A 13,708-nucleotide genomic window follows, 5' to 3' on the forward strand; every position below is an offset into this window, starting at 1 on the left:
TCGATTGTTCGAAGTCGTATGTGAAAAGAAAATATCGCAGAATCTAAAAACATTCGTTGTTTTACACGGCATCGTTGTGTGTGTGAGAGAAAGCAAGTGTGCAAGCAGGTGGTGTGCGAATAGATTAACAGCGATACGCGTGCACTTGATCACAACGTTACCGCATGAAAGCCAGTGACGCCAGGTGAGGCAACAAAAGTGTCTAAATATTTGGCAGGAGCCTTCGAGCGTCTCCACGATAGCAGTAGGTAGAGATCCCGAACATGCTAGTAATCTCTGTGTCATCTTTTTGAAATGATACGTTTTATGTGTACGGATTGCAAATGTTTCTCTTCCTGGTGTCCTGGGTAATACTGGTGTTTTGGTTTCCATCATTACCAGAATTTCAGTAAGTTTGATGTTATCATGATATGATATTTTTTATTCAAGTTTTTGTTTGCAGGAAAATCTGTAAGCTTACAACTTAAAAATAAATGAGATGCTAGTGACTGAAAAAATGTATATAATGTATGTGAGTTTGCTGTTGTTCCTGGTAACGTATGGGCAGGGCCAGAGTCCTGGAACGCAGGTGTCAGGACTGACACTGAAGTCCAGAAAAGTAGACACGAGAGTTCAATTTGAGTTGGAAGAACAACAACCTCCTGGTACTATTGTAGGAACTATTCCCATAAAACCGTATTTTACTTATCGTTTCAACGACAAACCAAATCACTTTGAGCTCAACAAGACAACAGGAACAATAACTACGACTACAGAGATAGACAGAGAAAACCTTGTGAGCGACAGGTTCGACCTCGTGATCTTGAGCAGTCAGCCCACTTACCCAATCGAAGTACGAATTGTCATACTAGACATTAATGACAATAATCCTGTGTTTCCTGACTCTAGTTTACAAGTTTCGTTTTCTGAAAGTGCCAATATCGGAACTAGGGTTATTCTAGACACGGCAACAGATGGCGATGTAGGCATCAACGACATAACCACAGATTACAAAATAATCTCAGGTAACGAGGACGAAGTGTTCAGGTTAGTAGTAACGACCAATCCTAGTGGAGAAACCCCCCTATCTACATCTAGAAACCACAGGAAAATTCGATCGCGAGGTGAAATCTAGTTACCAATTAAATATTTCTGCCCAAGATGGTGGCAGTCCACCACGATTTGGATTCCTTCAGGTAAACGTTACTGTTCTGGATGTGAACGATAACCCGCCGTTATTTGATCATAGCGACTACTCGGTTAGCTTAAATGAAAGTTTACCACCAGGGACGACTGTGTTACAGGTTCATGCCACCGATAATGACATAGGCGACAACGCTAAGATTACTTACTTTCTGAGTCAGACAGAGACTCAGTTTACTATAGACTCTCACACCGGAGTTATCTCAACCATAGATTATTTAAATTGTCAGAAAGAATGTCCAGCACTTGAGAATTGTCCGAAGAGCTGCGTATTTACCGTTTTTGCTCGAGACTATGGTTCGCCTCGACAAGATGGCAGAGCTTATGTTACAGTTAACCTGCTGGATGCTAATGATCACGATCCTATCATCCGTTTTCGGTTTTTTCCAGCAACAGCTAAATATGCTACTGTGGACGAAAATGCCCAGAATGGATCAGTAGTTGCTGCAGTTAGTGTAATCGACTTTGACGAGGGGGTGAATGGAGAGACAATTGTGGAAATACAAGGAGGAAATGAGCAGTCTCATTTCAGATTAGAAGCTACCCCCAGTTTTGACATCGTGCGTGTTAATGGGGTTTTAGATCGTGAACAAATCAACAAATATAATCTCACCATTACAGCTAAAGACATGGGCATTCCAATTCGAAGCTCGACAGCATTTTTAATTATCCATGTGAATGACGTGAACGATCACGAACCCGTGTTTGAAAAGACGGAATATTCTGCCGCCCTCAGCGAGCTAGTACCTGTGGGGACCTTTGTCGCTGATATAAAAGCTGAAGACGAAGACACTGGAGTTAATTCCCACATTTATTATTCAATAGCCTCTGGGAATGAGAAACGCTGGTTCAATTTGGACTTCAAAACAGGTCTTATTACTACAGCACAGCCTTTGAACAGAGAAGAACAAGATTTCTTGAAGCTCAAAATATCTGCTCGTGATGGAGGATCCAACCCACGTTGGGCTCATACTTATCTTAAAATCCAGGTCTTGGATGAGAATGATGAAACCCCGACCTTTGCTGAAGACACGAAAAACGTAGTCTTGTCAGAAAGTGCCTCTGCAGGCTCTTTGATTACAATATTATCTGCTACAGATAATGATCTTGGAACGAATGGAAGTGTAAAGTATGTACTAGCTCCAGAAACACTGCAACATTATGGCGAAGTTTTTGCCCTGGATGATACTCACGGGCGTTTGACCACAAAGATTCAACTGGACAGGGAAGACAAAGCAGTACATATTATTAAAGCAATTGCTATGGATAACGGAATTCCATCTCTTTCTTCTACAGTGACCGTGCAGTTGAATGTGTTAGATGTCAACGATAATGATCCTATTTTCTACCCTAAACAATATTTTGCATTAGTTACAGAAAATACACCTGTTGGGACTTCTTTGGTTCGTGTCATTGCTGAAGATTCGGATGAAGAAAGAAATAGAAGGATTAAGTACTCTATATTTAGTGGTGCTGATGGAAAATTTGACATTGAAGAAGATACTGGGACAATAAAAACAAGTGTGAAGATTAAGAGTCACTTGAGGTCTAAATATGAAATTTTTATTACTGCTAAAAATGAGGAAAGACAATCTCAAGAGCAGGCCGTAGTTCAGATATACGTTGATCAGGAAGCAAATACACTCCAGTTTGAAGAACCTCTTGGTTACAAATTTCTGGTTGAGGAAGACCCAAAAGGTCAAGAACCAAATATTGGTCGAGAAGTGGGTCGAGTTTCTATACTTCGAAATAAAGACTCTAGTGATGCAAAATACACTATAGCGTTTGGTAACTTTCTTGGTTGGTTTAAAATTGAAGATCGATCTGGAATCATAAGCACAGCACAACAAATCGACAGAGAGATTAAATCAGAGTTTATCTTGATAGTCGTTGCCTTTGGAAGGGTAGGATTTACTGAAACTGTTGTTAACGTAACAATACTTGATATAAATGATTATCCACCAACATTTGAAATTGCTTCATTAACTGAAACAATGCTTGAAAACTGGCCTGTGGGCCACGAAGTTCATTTGGCTAGATGTGTAGATTTGGATCTGGGTTCGAACAGCGAGCTTGAATTTTCACTAACGACCAATCCAGATGACACCTTCACCATAAGTAAGAACACAGGAATGATCTATTTGAACCGCCCAGTAAAATTTATGGCAGGCAGTTATTATAAGGTAGAAATAACCGCTAGAGATAGGGGCATTCCTTCACTGGCCTCCAGGCAAGAAATTGTTGTAATGGTAGAAGATGTGAATGACCACACCCCAGTTTTCGACCAAGTTTCTTATGAAACATCGCTGTTGGAATCCACTATGGTAAATAACAGGTTTTTTGTCCTTCGAGCCACTGATGGTGACTCTGCAGAAAATGGACATGTTTCATATCAGATCGTTGATGGAAATGAAGAATCAAAATTTGGTATTTTCCCTGATGGTCAGTTATATGTGAGAAGTGAACTAGATAGAGAAAACCGTGATTATTATTCACTCACTGTGCAAGCTAAAGATAATGGAACAAAGCCACGAAGCTCAGACGTTTCTGTTGTCATTCATATTATAGATGTAAATGACAACAAACCACAATTTAATAACGATACTTTCATTTTTTACGTGGCCGAAAATGAGCCACCAGACACTTACATAGGAAGACTAACTGCTGATGATGAAGATAAGGGAAAGAACGCAGAACTGACATTTTCAATCAGTACAAATCAAAACGACTTTATGGTAGATCCTAAAACTGGTCTTGTCCGAACTTTGCACGAGTTCGACCGAGAGAAATTGGTGGAGGTTTCTGGTCACGATTACATAATCATGGAAGCTGTCGTGTTGGATGGAGGTTTGACTAGACTGAGAGCCGAAGCCAAGGTCGTCGTTTATGTATCAGACGTAAATGACAATACTCCCATGTTTCTCCGTACGCCCTACCACACTACTATCTCTGAAGGAGCATCATTGCAGACTCAAGCTTTGCGTGTTAGTGCTACTGATATTGATAGTGGAATAAATGGTAATGTTCTGTATTCTATATCTGCAGGAAATTCAGAAGGAAGCTTTTCGATTAATGAAGCCAGTGGACAGATTACCGTTGTTAAAACTTTAGATAGAGAGAAGACCCCTCGGTTTGTTTTAACTGTCCTGGCTACAGACACTGGAGAACATGTACATCACGCTTCAACTTGCACAGTTACTATCGATGTCTTGGACGAAAATGATAACTCTCCAGTGTTTCATTTTCCTAAGCATCGTGTTGAAATATCTGAAGATACGTCTGTTGGATACAGTATATTTACCTTTTCCGCAAGCGATGCGGATGAAGGGATAAATGGAGAAGTTTCCTATTCTATTGGTGCTGGAAACATCAAAGAAACTTTTAAAATTGATAGCACAACTGGGGTGCTTTTTCTTGACCGCCCGTTAGACTATGAAGAACACAGTATATACTACCTTAATGTTAGTGCCAGCGACGGAGGAGCTCCGAGACTGACCACAACTATACAGTTTCCAATAAGAGTTATCGATATAAATGACAATCAACCCCTTTTTCCTAACATTGCCATAGTGAGGCAAATAGAAGAAGGAATACCACCTAACACACCGGTTGTAACCATTACCGCAGAGGATAAAGATTCTGGCATTAATGGTGAAGTTACTTATCACATCAAACATCAAGATCCACCTGGCGATCACTTCTCTGTTAAACCTGAAACTGGAATTATAATTACTACCAAGGATATTGATCGTGAATACAGCGACACCTTTCGGTTAACGGTGGTAGCATCCGATCAGGCACTTCCGGTAGGAAATAGATTATTTTCTGAGAAAACAGTGACAATAATTGTGGATGACGTTAATGACAATGCTCCAGTGTTTGTCTCTTTGGATGCTGGTGTTTTGCCTGAGGATTCTGACAACGGGTATGTCATCATGACGGTAACGGCCATCGATCGAGACACCAACACCAACGGCATGGTGACATATGAACTAGTAGAAGGGAGAAGCGACCTTTTCTATCTCGATGGTACTTCCGGTGAACTGCAACTTTCTCGTCCAGCAGAACAGACCCAGGTTCTTTATTCTTTAACGATACAAGCGACCGATGAAGCGGCGTCATGGAATAGGAAGTCTTCAAGAAACAAAATAACTCTGATTGGGACGACAAAGCATGAACGAGGCCCACTATTTAGTGCTTCTGAATATTCTGGGTCAGTTTTTGAGAACGAACCAGTAGGTACCGTTGTATTATCAGTTCAAGCTCAGTACCCTAACGGCCCTGCAGGCGATTTGGAGTACTACTTGACGGCAATCTATGGTAATGACCTACCACAAAACCGCGTTTTTGCTATCAATAAGGAAAATGGTGTAATAACTACAGCTGTTGTTTTAGACCGAGACAATAATGTTCAAGTCTATGAACTAGAGATATATGCAGTAGATGTCAGTGTGAGAACACCCAAAACATCAAAAACAAAGGTAAGAAAATACTTCATTTTAAGACGTACTATATAGCAACATGGTTTAGTTCTGTACTATATCATTACTATTTCCATGTGCATTTGCATTGATTATTCGTATAAATAAAGCACTAACATAAAACTCATTTTACATGAAGATAGTTTGCTTACGCTTGATTGCACTAGATATGACAAGCTTATGCATTTTGTGCATTGTTTTATCGCCATTATAACATAAAAAAAATAACATGCACTGCAGTCTTCAACTGTTTATCACATGCATAAACAGTTTTTTGTACAGGTTGTTCTGAAACAGGATATTGTTATTTTTGCCATTGTCTTACTAGCTGAGGCAGACGTTTCAGTTATTTCGCTGATAATGACATATTTCTACAACATATATATATATATACTGGAGTCGAACAACAACAAAAGAAACACTTGGTAAAAGATATATTCTTCCCCAAACGTTAAATGGACCAGATTTTCGGTTAAATGATTAATTTGTATCTCAGAACGGCTGGTATGGGTATTAACACTTAAAACCTGAAAATGGCCTAAGAAGGTCGAAATGTTTTTCTCTGCTTCATTAGTAAAAGTGTTAATACATATACCAGCCGACCTGAGATACATTTTTACTTCAAGTGAGTTTCTCGTTATCACGAAATGGTTAATTTGTTATTCCAGTGACCTTCTAAACAGGTGATCTGTGGTGTATAAACAACTGCAAGCTCTGTTCCATGTTTGTCAAGTAATGTGGGAAAGAAATGTGACTTAAATAGCTATCAAACAGAACGTATTGTAGAAGCCCAATTAATAGATGCTTTGCTTATCCAAACACAGAACTTCTTAACTTTGTACGAAAAACAATAGCAATGGTTGTTATTATTACTATTATCATTACAGCATAGCAATTATTCCATAAGTCTCATCAAGTATTTGTAACAGTGGTTGTAAGGTAATCACGAATGAATGAGACAGTTCTTCTTCACGTAAGTTATGTCCTCGAGTAATGGAACTAAATTCCTTAGCGTATCTATCTATCAGAAACTTCCAGCTGTCCCACTATAAAGAAACGAAGGAGTTCTAACTACTAAAAATGACTCATTATTAAGTCGCATCTACTATGCGTTTCTACTTTTTCTTCAACCCCTTAATACGTTGCATATTAAAGCTTATTTTACGTTGATTGTAATCTTCAACATTCAAGTTGTAAATATGTAGACATATATAAAAGGGTGAAACTTACACTTTGTTTATTCGGCTGGTTGTAACACGTTTGGACAGAAGTACGTATCACAGTTTCCTATAACTTTTATTTGTATTTTACGTCACAAGAATAAACTAACAGATATATAGTTCTATAAGAAGAAAATATAAATAAAACTTCACGGGGAACGTTCTCTATTACCAGTTTAACTGGATCTAGAAAGGTGATCTTGTGGAAAATATAGCCCTCAGCTGTTCATGGTTTTGCTCAATCTGAGATACGTAAATTGTAAAAGGGTAAAACAGTTATTTAAAAAACTGAGTTTGACTATAGATAAAATAAATGTGTTCCCAGTGTTGTCACAAGAAATGACGTAAAGCAGCAATGTTTGCATTGGATGCCATAACTTCTTGTAACTAAAAGCGTTTTGAAAGCATTAACTTTTCACGTATATAGCGATAAGAAAAAAGGTAATTATAATTACTACACCATGTTTCGCTAATAATGAAAATTATAAACTGAAAACCTAGAATTAATCTGAAAACAATAAAAATGAATGTAAAATTGTATTATTTTTAAGTTATACTTCACTCTAATGTAATTTCACATTCATATAACATAAATTTAATTACATTTTTGATAATATTTTGCGTAGCAAGTACATTATTCTATAGCCAGTATATAGTTAATTACTGATATTTTAGTTTTGGAGTAATTTCCTCCGTCATTATGACAAATTGATATCAAATAACGATAAAATCTTAAAGAGTAACGAATAATTGAACTGAGAGTTTTAAAATAAGCAATGTGCATAGTTATATATTAATGACACTTGGAATTAGCTCATGGATACATACAAAAAATACGGCAGATCAACATAGGTATCAACATTAATCGCTGAAGCAATCGTTATTTCAGTTTATCTGAATAACTTTAAAAAAGTAAAACAAAATTATATTAGTGAAAAACATGATGTCTCCCAGTGGCACAGCGGCATGTCTGCGGACTCTCAACGATAGAAACCGGGTTTCAGTACGCGTGTTGGGCAATGCACAGATAGCCCGTTGTCTAGCTTTGTGCTTAATTAGGAAGAAAGAACATAACAGAAATGTTTTTTGTCTTGTTTTTACATTTGGCAAAGGTTTCAGTTCATAATGATTTGTAGTTAGAAACAGTGCACAACACAACAGAGTTTGTATTTTGCGTGACTGTTTGGTATATTGTAATCAATGCCTTGAATAAATAGCTAGTTTATTTGCATTAACATTAACATAGTATTTGTGTATTAATAAGTTGTGTTAATCTCAGGAGTGAACAGCGTTTTTCGTAAGTAATGGCATAATTAATTTTTTTTTAAATTCGTTGGTGTTATTGACTTATAATATATTAAAATTATGTTGATTGTTGTTACTGTTAACTTTCACACTTATGAAGAATATTTTTCATTGTAAGCTTTACGTGTAAATTCATGATTTTTTTTTTTCTAATTATGGCTGAAAATATCGTTCACAGCGGCGGTACTTAACGGATGATTCTTGCATTGTAATCATCACTGGTTCGATCGCGGCTCCAAGATTAGCGTGCCCGAACCGTCAAACAGAGGGTCCCTGGTTTGCATCTAATTGCCACAAAGTTTAGAGAGTTGGGCGTTGTTGACATTTTTGCTTTTCTCTAGGTTGCAAGTTCGAAATTATGACGGTTATGTTTAACCCGTATGCAGCTTTGGGCGAAACTTCTAAGAAACAAAAACAAAAGTGATTACGTAAGATTAGTTACATGAATTTACTAGAGATGGTTTAATTCTAATTGATATGGTTATGTTACTTCTGATCAGAAGCTACTAATAATTATAATTAACTACTAGGGGAAAACTCACTTTGCGAACGAATCTTTTTTATTGTTGTTGTTGTGATATTTTGAAATTAAATTCAAATGTTTCTAAGATGTAAATTGTTTGCTTTTAAATTTCGCGCAAAGCTACATAAGGGCTATCTGCGTTAACTGTCCCTAATTTAGCAGTGTAAGACTAGAGGGAAGGCAGCTAGTTATTACCACCCACAGCCAATTCTTGGGCTACTCTTTTACCAACGAATAGTGGGATTGATGGTCACGTTATAAAGCCCCCACGGCTGAAAGGGCGAGCATATTTCGTGCGACGGGAATTCGAACCCGCGACCCTCAGATTACAAGTGGGACCTATTATACAAAACGTGATGCCGACCATGCAACTCTAGTAAAAAAAAAAAAAAAAAAAAGACACTTTGAGATGAATGATCTAATGAATTATGAGAAACGGATGGTTTATTTAGTGTAGTAAGAAACACCAGATATAGTGACAATTTTAAAACCTGGTTATCGAGGTAAATATTAAAAATCAATAGGTTGATGCTACTAATACCCTAAGTGTCTATAAAGAAATTTAGACACAGAACCTTAACAAATAAACACTACTTTCTAAAATGAAGCTGTAGGAGATGACAGGTCCCTGTCCTTAAATACCGGCCCGGTATGGCCAGGTAGATAAGGCACTAGACTCGTAATCCGAGGGTCGAGGATTCGAATCCCCTTCGCACCAAACATGCTCGCCCTTTCAGCCGTTGGGGCGTTATAATGTAACGGTGAATCCCACTATTCGTTGGTAAAAAAGTAGCCAAAGAGTTGGCAGTTGGTGGTAATGACTAGCTGCCTTACTCTAGTCTTACACTGTTAAATTAGTGACTGCTAGCGCAGATAGTCTTCGTGTAGCTTTGCGCGAAATTCAAAACAAACCATAACTTAAATACCTTTCCCTTTAAAATCCATAGTACTATCTATACACACTCTTTCATTACGCATCTGATGACGTCGTCTGTTGGTCCCCACTCCTAATTTAATTTTTCATAGTTTAATGAAGCTTAAAAAGTTTCCCACGAACGCACACAGTTACTCATTTAATTATTTAGGTGTTGTTCAATGGAGTTTCCCTCAAATGATCCCCTCGAGTTAATGTCGTTTTGAAAGTATATCTGCTTGTATTCCAATCATAGCTACGTATATGTTTAATTAATTGACGTACACTAAGTGTAACGACGTACCTGAACTTATCCTTTACGTCAAACATAACACTGTGATACCTGAAATCTACCTCTAAATGCTAATAATTTCATACACTATACTTACAACACATTTACGTTGAGAATAGTTTCATAGATTGTGTATATCAACGTTTATCTTTCCTTGTTAAATAGTTTCATAAGCTGTGTGTACGAATATCTACCTCTACATGGTAATAATTTCATATGATGTGTGCATTCACCTACCTTAAGGATCGTGGAAATGATTTTTAAATTTTTGTTTTAAAAATCGTAATAGGTCTATGTTAACACCCTGAATACATTAAGAAGTGTGATTTCTTTACTGTCGCAAGCCATGATGTCAGTTATCCACCATATTCTATTAAGTACAAAACAACTAGTTAGACACTAAGCGTATGTGTTCAGGAATTTTTCATGTGATACGCCTTCACTGACACAGTGTTGATAATTTTATAATTTAGTTTACTAGTTTAATGTAAGCGATATTTTTAAATATAAAAGGAATTTTAAATAAGGATCCACTGAAACATACAGTGTTTACCATCTACAAAATAAGTGTTATATCAGACTCCAGTGGTACAAAATCTGACGTATTTATCCAGTCCTATAGGATGTACCAGCAACATTCTACGTGTTCATTTTTAATTTAAAAAATAACATTCCAACTTATGTTCACCTCCATCTTACTTTCAAAGGCAAATTTCGGTAAATGAAAACATACGTTAGTGGCAATCATATTTTTATTAATATGTATTTTAAAACATGTTAAAGATTGTGTAACTCAGTTCTGAACGTTTTTGTAATTCAGGATGTACACATCAATTTTATTAATAATATTATTACACAGTATACCATGGACAATGGTTAGAAACTTAATTTATGCTCCAACATTGTCATTACACACTTTAACGTGTAGAGTGATCGAAAATCTAGTTTATTCAACACTGTACAGTGGTTGGAAACCTGATTTGTCTAACAATGTTATTACATAGTATACCATGGACGATGGTTGAAAATCGGGTTTGTCGAACACAGTATATATACAGTGGACAGCGATTTAAAACCCAGTTTGCTCAACACTGTTACTACATAGCACACTATTGGGAAAACCCGATTTTTTCCACCACTGTTATTAAACCCATTTTTTCCTCCAATACTATTATTGTACATTATACTATGGACAGTGGTTGAAAACCCGGTTTCTCCGACACTGATATATATGAATATGTTTAAAAGTATTTAAGAATCAACAATTTGAAGGTTAAATATTTTTCATTCTGTATCTTTTAATACTTTCATAATTTTACTCTTAGACTGATTCTCAAGGCAGATTTAATAAATGTATTTTTGATTTGTTGTTATCATTGGTTGCAAGTAAGTAACTTCATCTCTCGTAGAAATTAAACACAATTAACCATATAACTTGTGTTGATGTAAGTGTTGCCTGAATTACGTTGGTGTCATGTTTAATGTAGAACAAGGTGGTGTCTGTAAACAATCTAAATATCCAAAAAGTGAGCAATGCATTGTCCAGCTGGATCCATGGTTTGATGACAATATAAAATGACTTATGTTTTATTTTTAAATGATTTTACTTCAAATTCCCTGACTTATTTAAGATCTGTAATAATCACTTTCAATATAGCTCACATCAGATCCTTAAACACCTTTCAATTTGTTTCGAGTGATATCACTTGACTTCTAACGATTTCAGTTTGTTCGTTATGCCCAATTACACAGTAAATATCTGAAAACAGTCAAGTTTTCACGGAATTCAATGTCACCCTCAAATTACCGACTTGCTTTAATACCCTGGAGGCCAATATTGAGTAATTTTATATTTAGGTCACATTACTCTGGGTTAAGAATTGCCTCAAAATTGGGTGAAATCACTCATTTTTTTGTGTAAAAAGTTTTTGTTTTACATTTATTACGTATGTCGTATGTTATTAAGGATCCTGTTAATACCGAAGTAATTTAGGAAAAGATGTTTGAAAAACAAATGTGATCGATATATACCCCGTCGATAGTTACAGAACTAAAACAACAATCAGCTATTGGCATGAACTGATGTATTAAGTGATCATTTAACTATGATATGTACATTTTATTTATAGTCTGCCAAAAACTGCAATCGTTTTTGAAAATTCACATTGTTTTGATGCTTGTGGTGGGTATCAAAGTTTGTATTGTGTTAACATTATTGCTGTTTTCGGTTGAATCACACACTCATATATTACAAGATAAAAACTATTGTTTTTGTCGTGCAACATAATACTCAGTAACTTCACTTCTTAATTTGATATATACGTCAGCTCACATACGAATACATTTAATTATTGTTTGTCTGTTTTTTTTTTAATTTTGCGCAAAGCTACACAAGAGTTATCTACGCTAGCCGTCCATAATTTAGCAGTATAAGACTGAATGGAAGGCAACTAGTTATCACCACCCACCGCCAACTCTTGGGCTACTCTTTTACCAACGAATTGTGGGATTGATCGTACCTTTATAACGCCCCCACGGCTGAAAAGGCGAGCATGTTTGGTGCGACGGGGGTTCGAACTCGCACATTTAATTAACTGGATAACAATCACATTTCGTGAACTCGTTTCTGCTATTCGTGATAGTGACCTTGGGTACATACATGAACCAGAAGTTGTAGAATTCTTTGTGAAGAACAGGTCACCAAGGTCAGGACATCTTCTCGACTTTGTTAATTGTGTATACGTAATGAACAGAGAAATATATTTAGGTAATATATACAACTCGTAATGCAAGAAGCTACTCACCCAAAACATAAACAAAAATATTATACTTAAACACCGAAAAGTTCCGCGATTATGGGCCCAAAACTTTTAAAAACGCCATGTTTGTCAGTTTATTTATTGTTTTCCTACTTCGATTAAGTAAATTCAAACAGAAATCACAAATATGTATTGTAATCAGAAACAGATATCTGTTTTGCTACAAGGGGTTGATTATTTCTGACAAAGGTTTATATGTAATTTAACTAGAATTCGGGTTTAAAATTTGTAGCTTCTTTACCTTTGGTACTTGACATTTGTTGTTTAAAACGCCTGCGATGGTTAACAAATATTTTAAATATTTACCACCAAACTGTTTTCAATAAAAGTCGTCTTTTCTCCAGTTTATGCCCATCTTTGTTCTTCATTTATAGTTTACTGGATTTATTATTCCTTTTACATCAGTATTGTACTTATACTCTTGTGCGCTTTTTGAGATCTTAAATGTTAATGAAATGTTATTCTCAGTAATTCGAAGTTTATTCAGCTAAGTATTGTTTCCATATTATTGTGAATTACATCTTAAGTTATATATATATATCACAATTCTGCTATACAAAATAAAACAAACCTTCTATCTTACTGATTTCTTTTTGTACTTCTTTAAAAAAATGAAAATTCAGCGACAAATATTAAAACTTTGTTTTGTTTTTCGAACATTCACACAAACCGATACAATAGTCGTACCTAATTTTCAAGTAATAGACTATAGGAAAGCCAGCTAATGAACAACACCCACCAGCAGTTCTTGGACTTTTGTAAACAAATAGTGGAATTTGACTTTCACTCTTATAACACATATGCCCCTAAAGTGGGGAGCGCGATTTTACTTTCAGATTCAGACCGACAAACTAGTTACTAAGATAATGTTAAAACGACAATATTTAGTAGTTTTTAACAAGGTAGTAGTTACCACAATCTCCACAATCCACCAGGACACTATTAAGACCGCCGACACCACATACACACATAC

General features: G+C 36.2%; 1 protein-coding gene across 1 annotated transcript in view; it reads left to right on the forward strand.

Moving 5' to 3' along the window:
- The first annotated feature begins 505 nt into the window (after positions 1 to 505).
- Positions 506 to 13,708, forward strand: part of LOC143232763 (cadherin-related tumor suppressor-like) — a 159,640-nt gene continuing 146,437 nt past the window's right edge. Inside the window, exons 1-2 of the mRNA XM_076468580.1 lie at positions 506 to 1,004; positions 1,036 to 5,663. Coding sequence (XP_076324695.1) covers positions 506 to 1,004; positions 1,036 to 5,663 — 5,127 coding nt within the window. The remainder of the gene's footprint in view (positions 1,005 to 1,035; positions 5,664 to 13,708) is intronic.

Source organism: Tachypleus tridentatus, chromosome 1 (genome assembly GCF_004210375.1).
Source record: "Tachypleus tridentatus isolate NWPU-2018 chromosome 1, ASM421037v1, whole genome shotgun sequence".
Taxonomy (NCBI): Eukaryota; Metazoa; Arthropoda; class Merostomata; order Xiphosura; family Limulidae; genus Tachypleus; species Tachypleus tridentatus.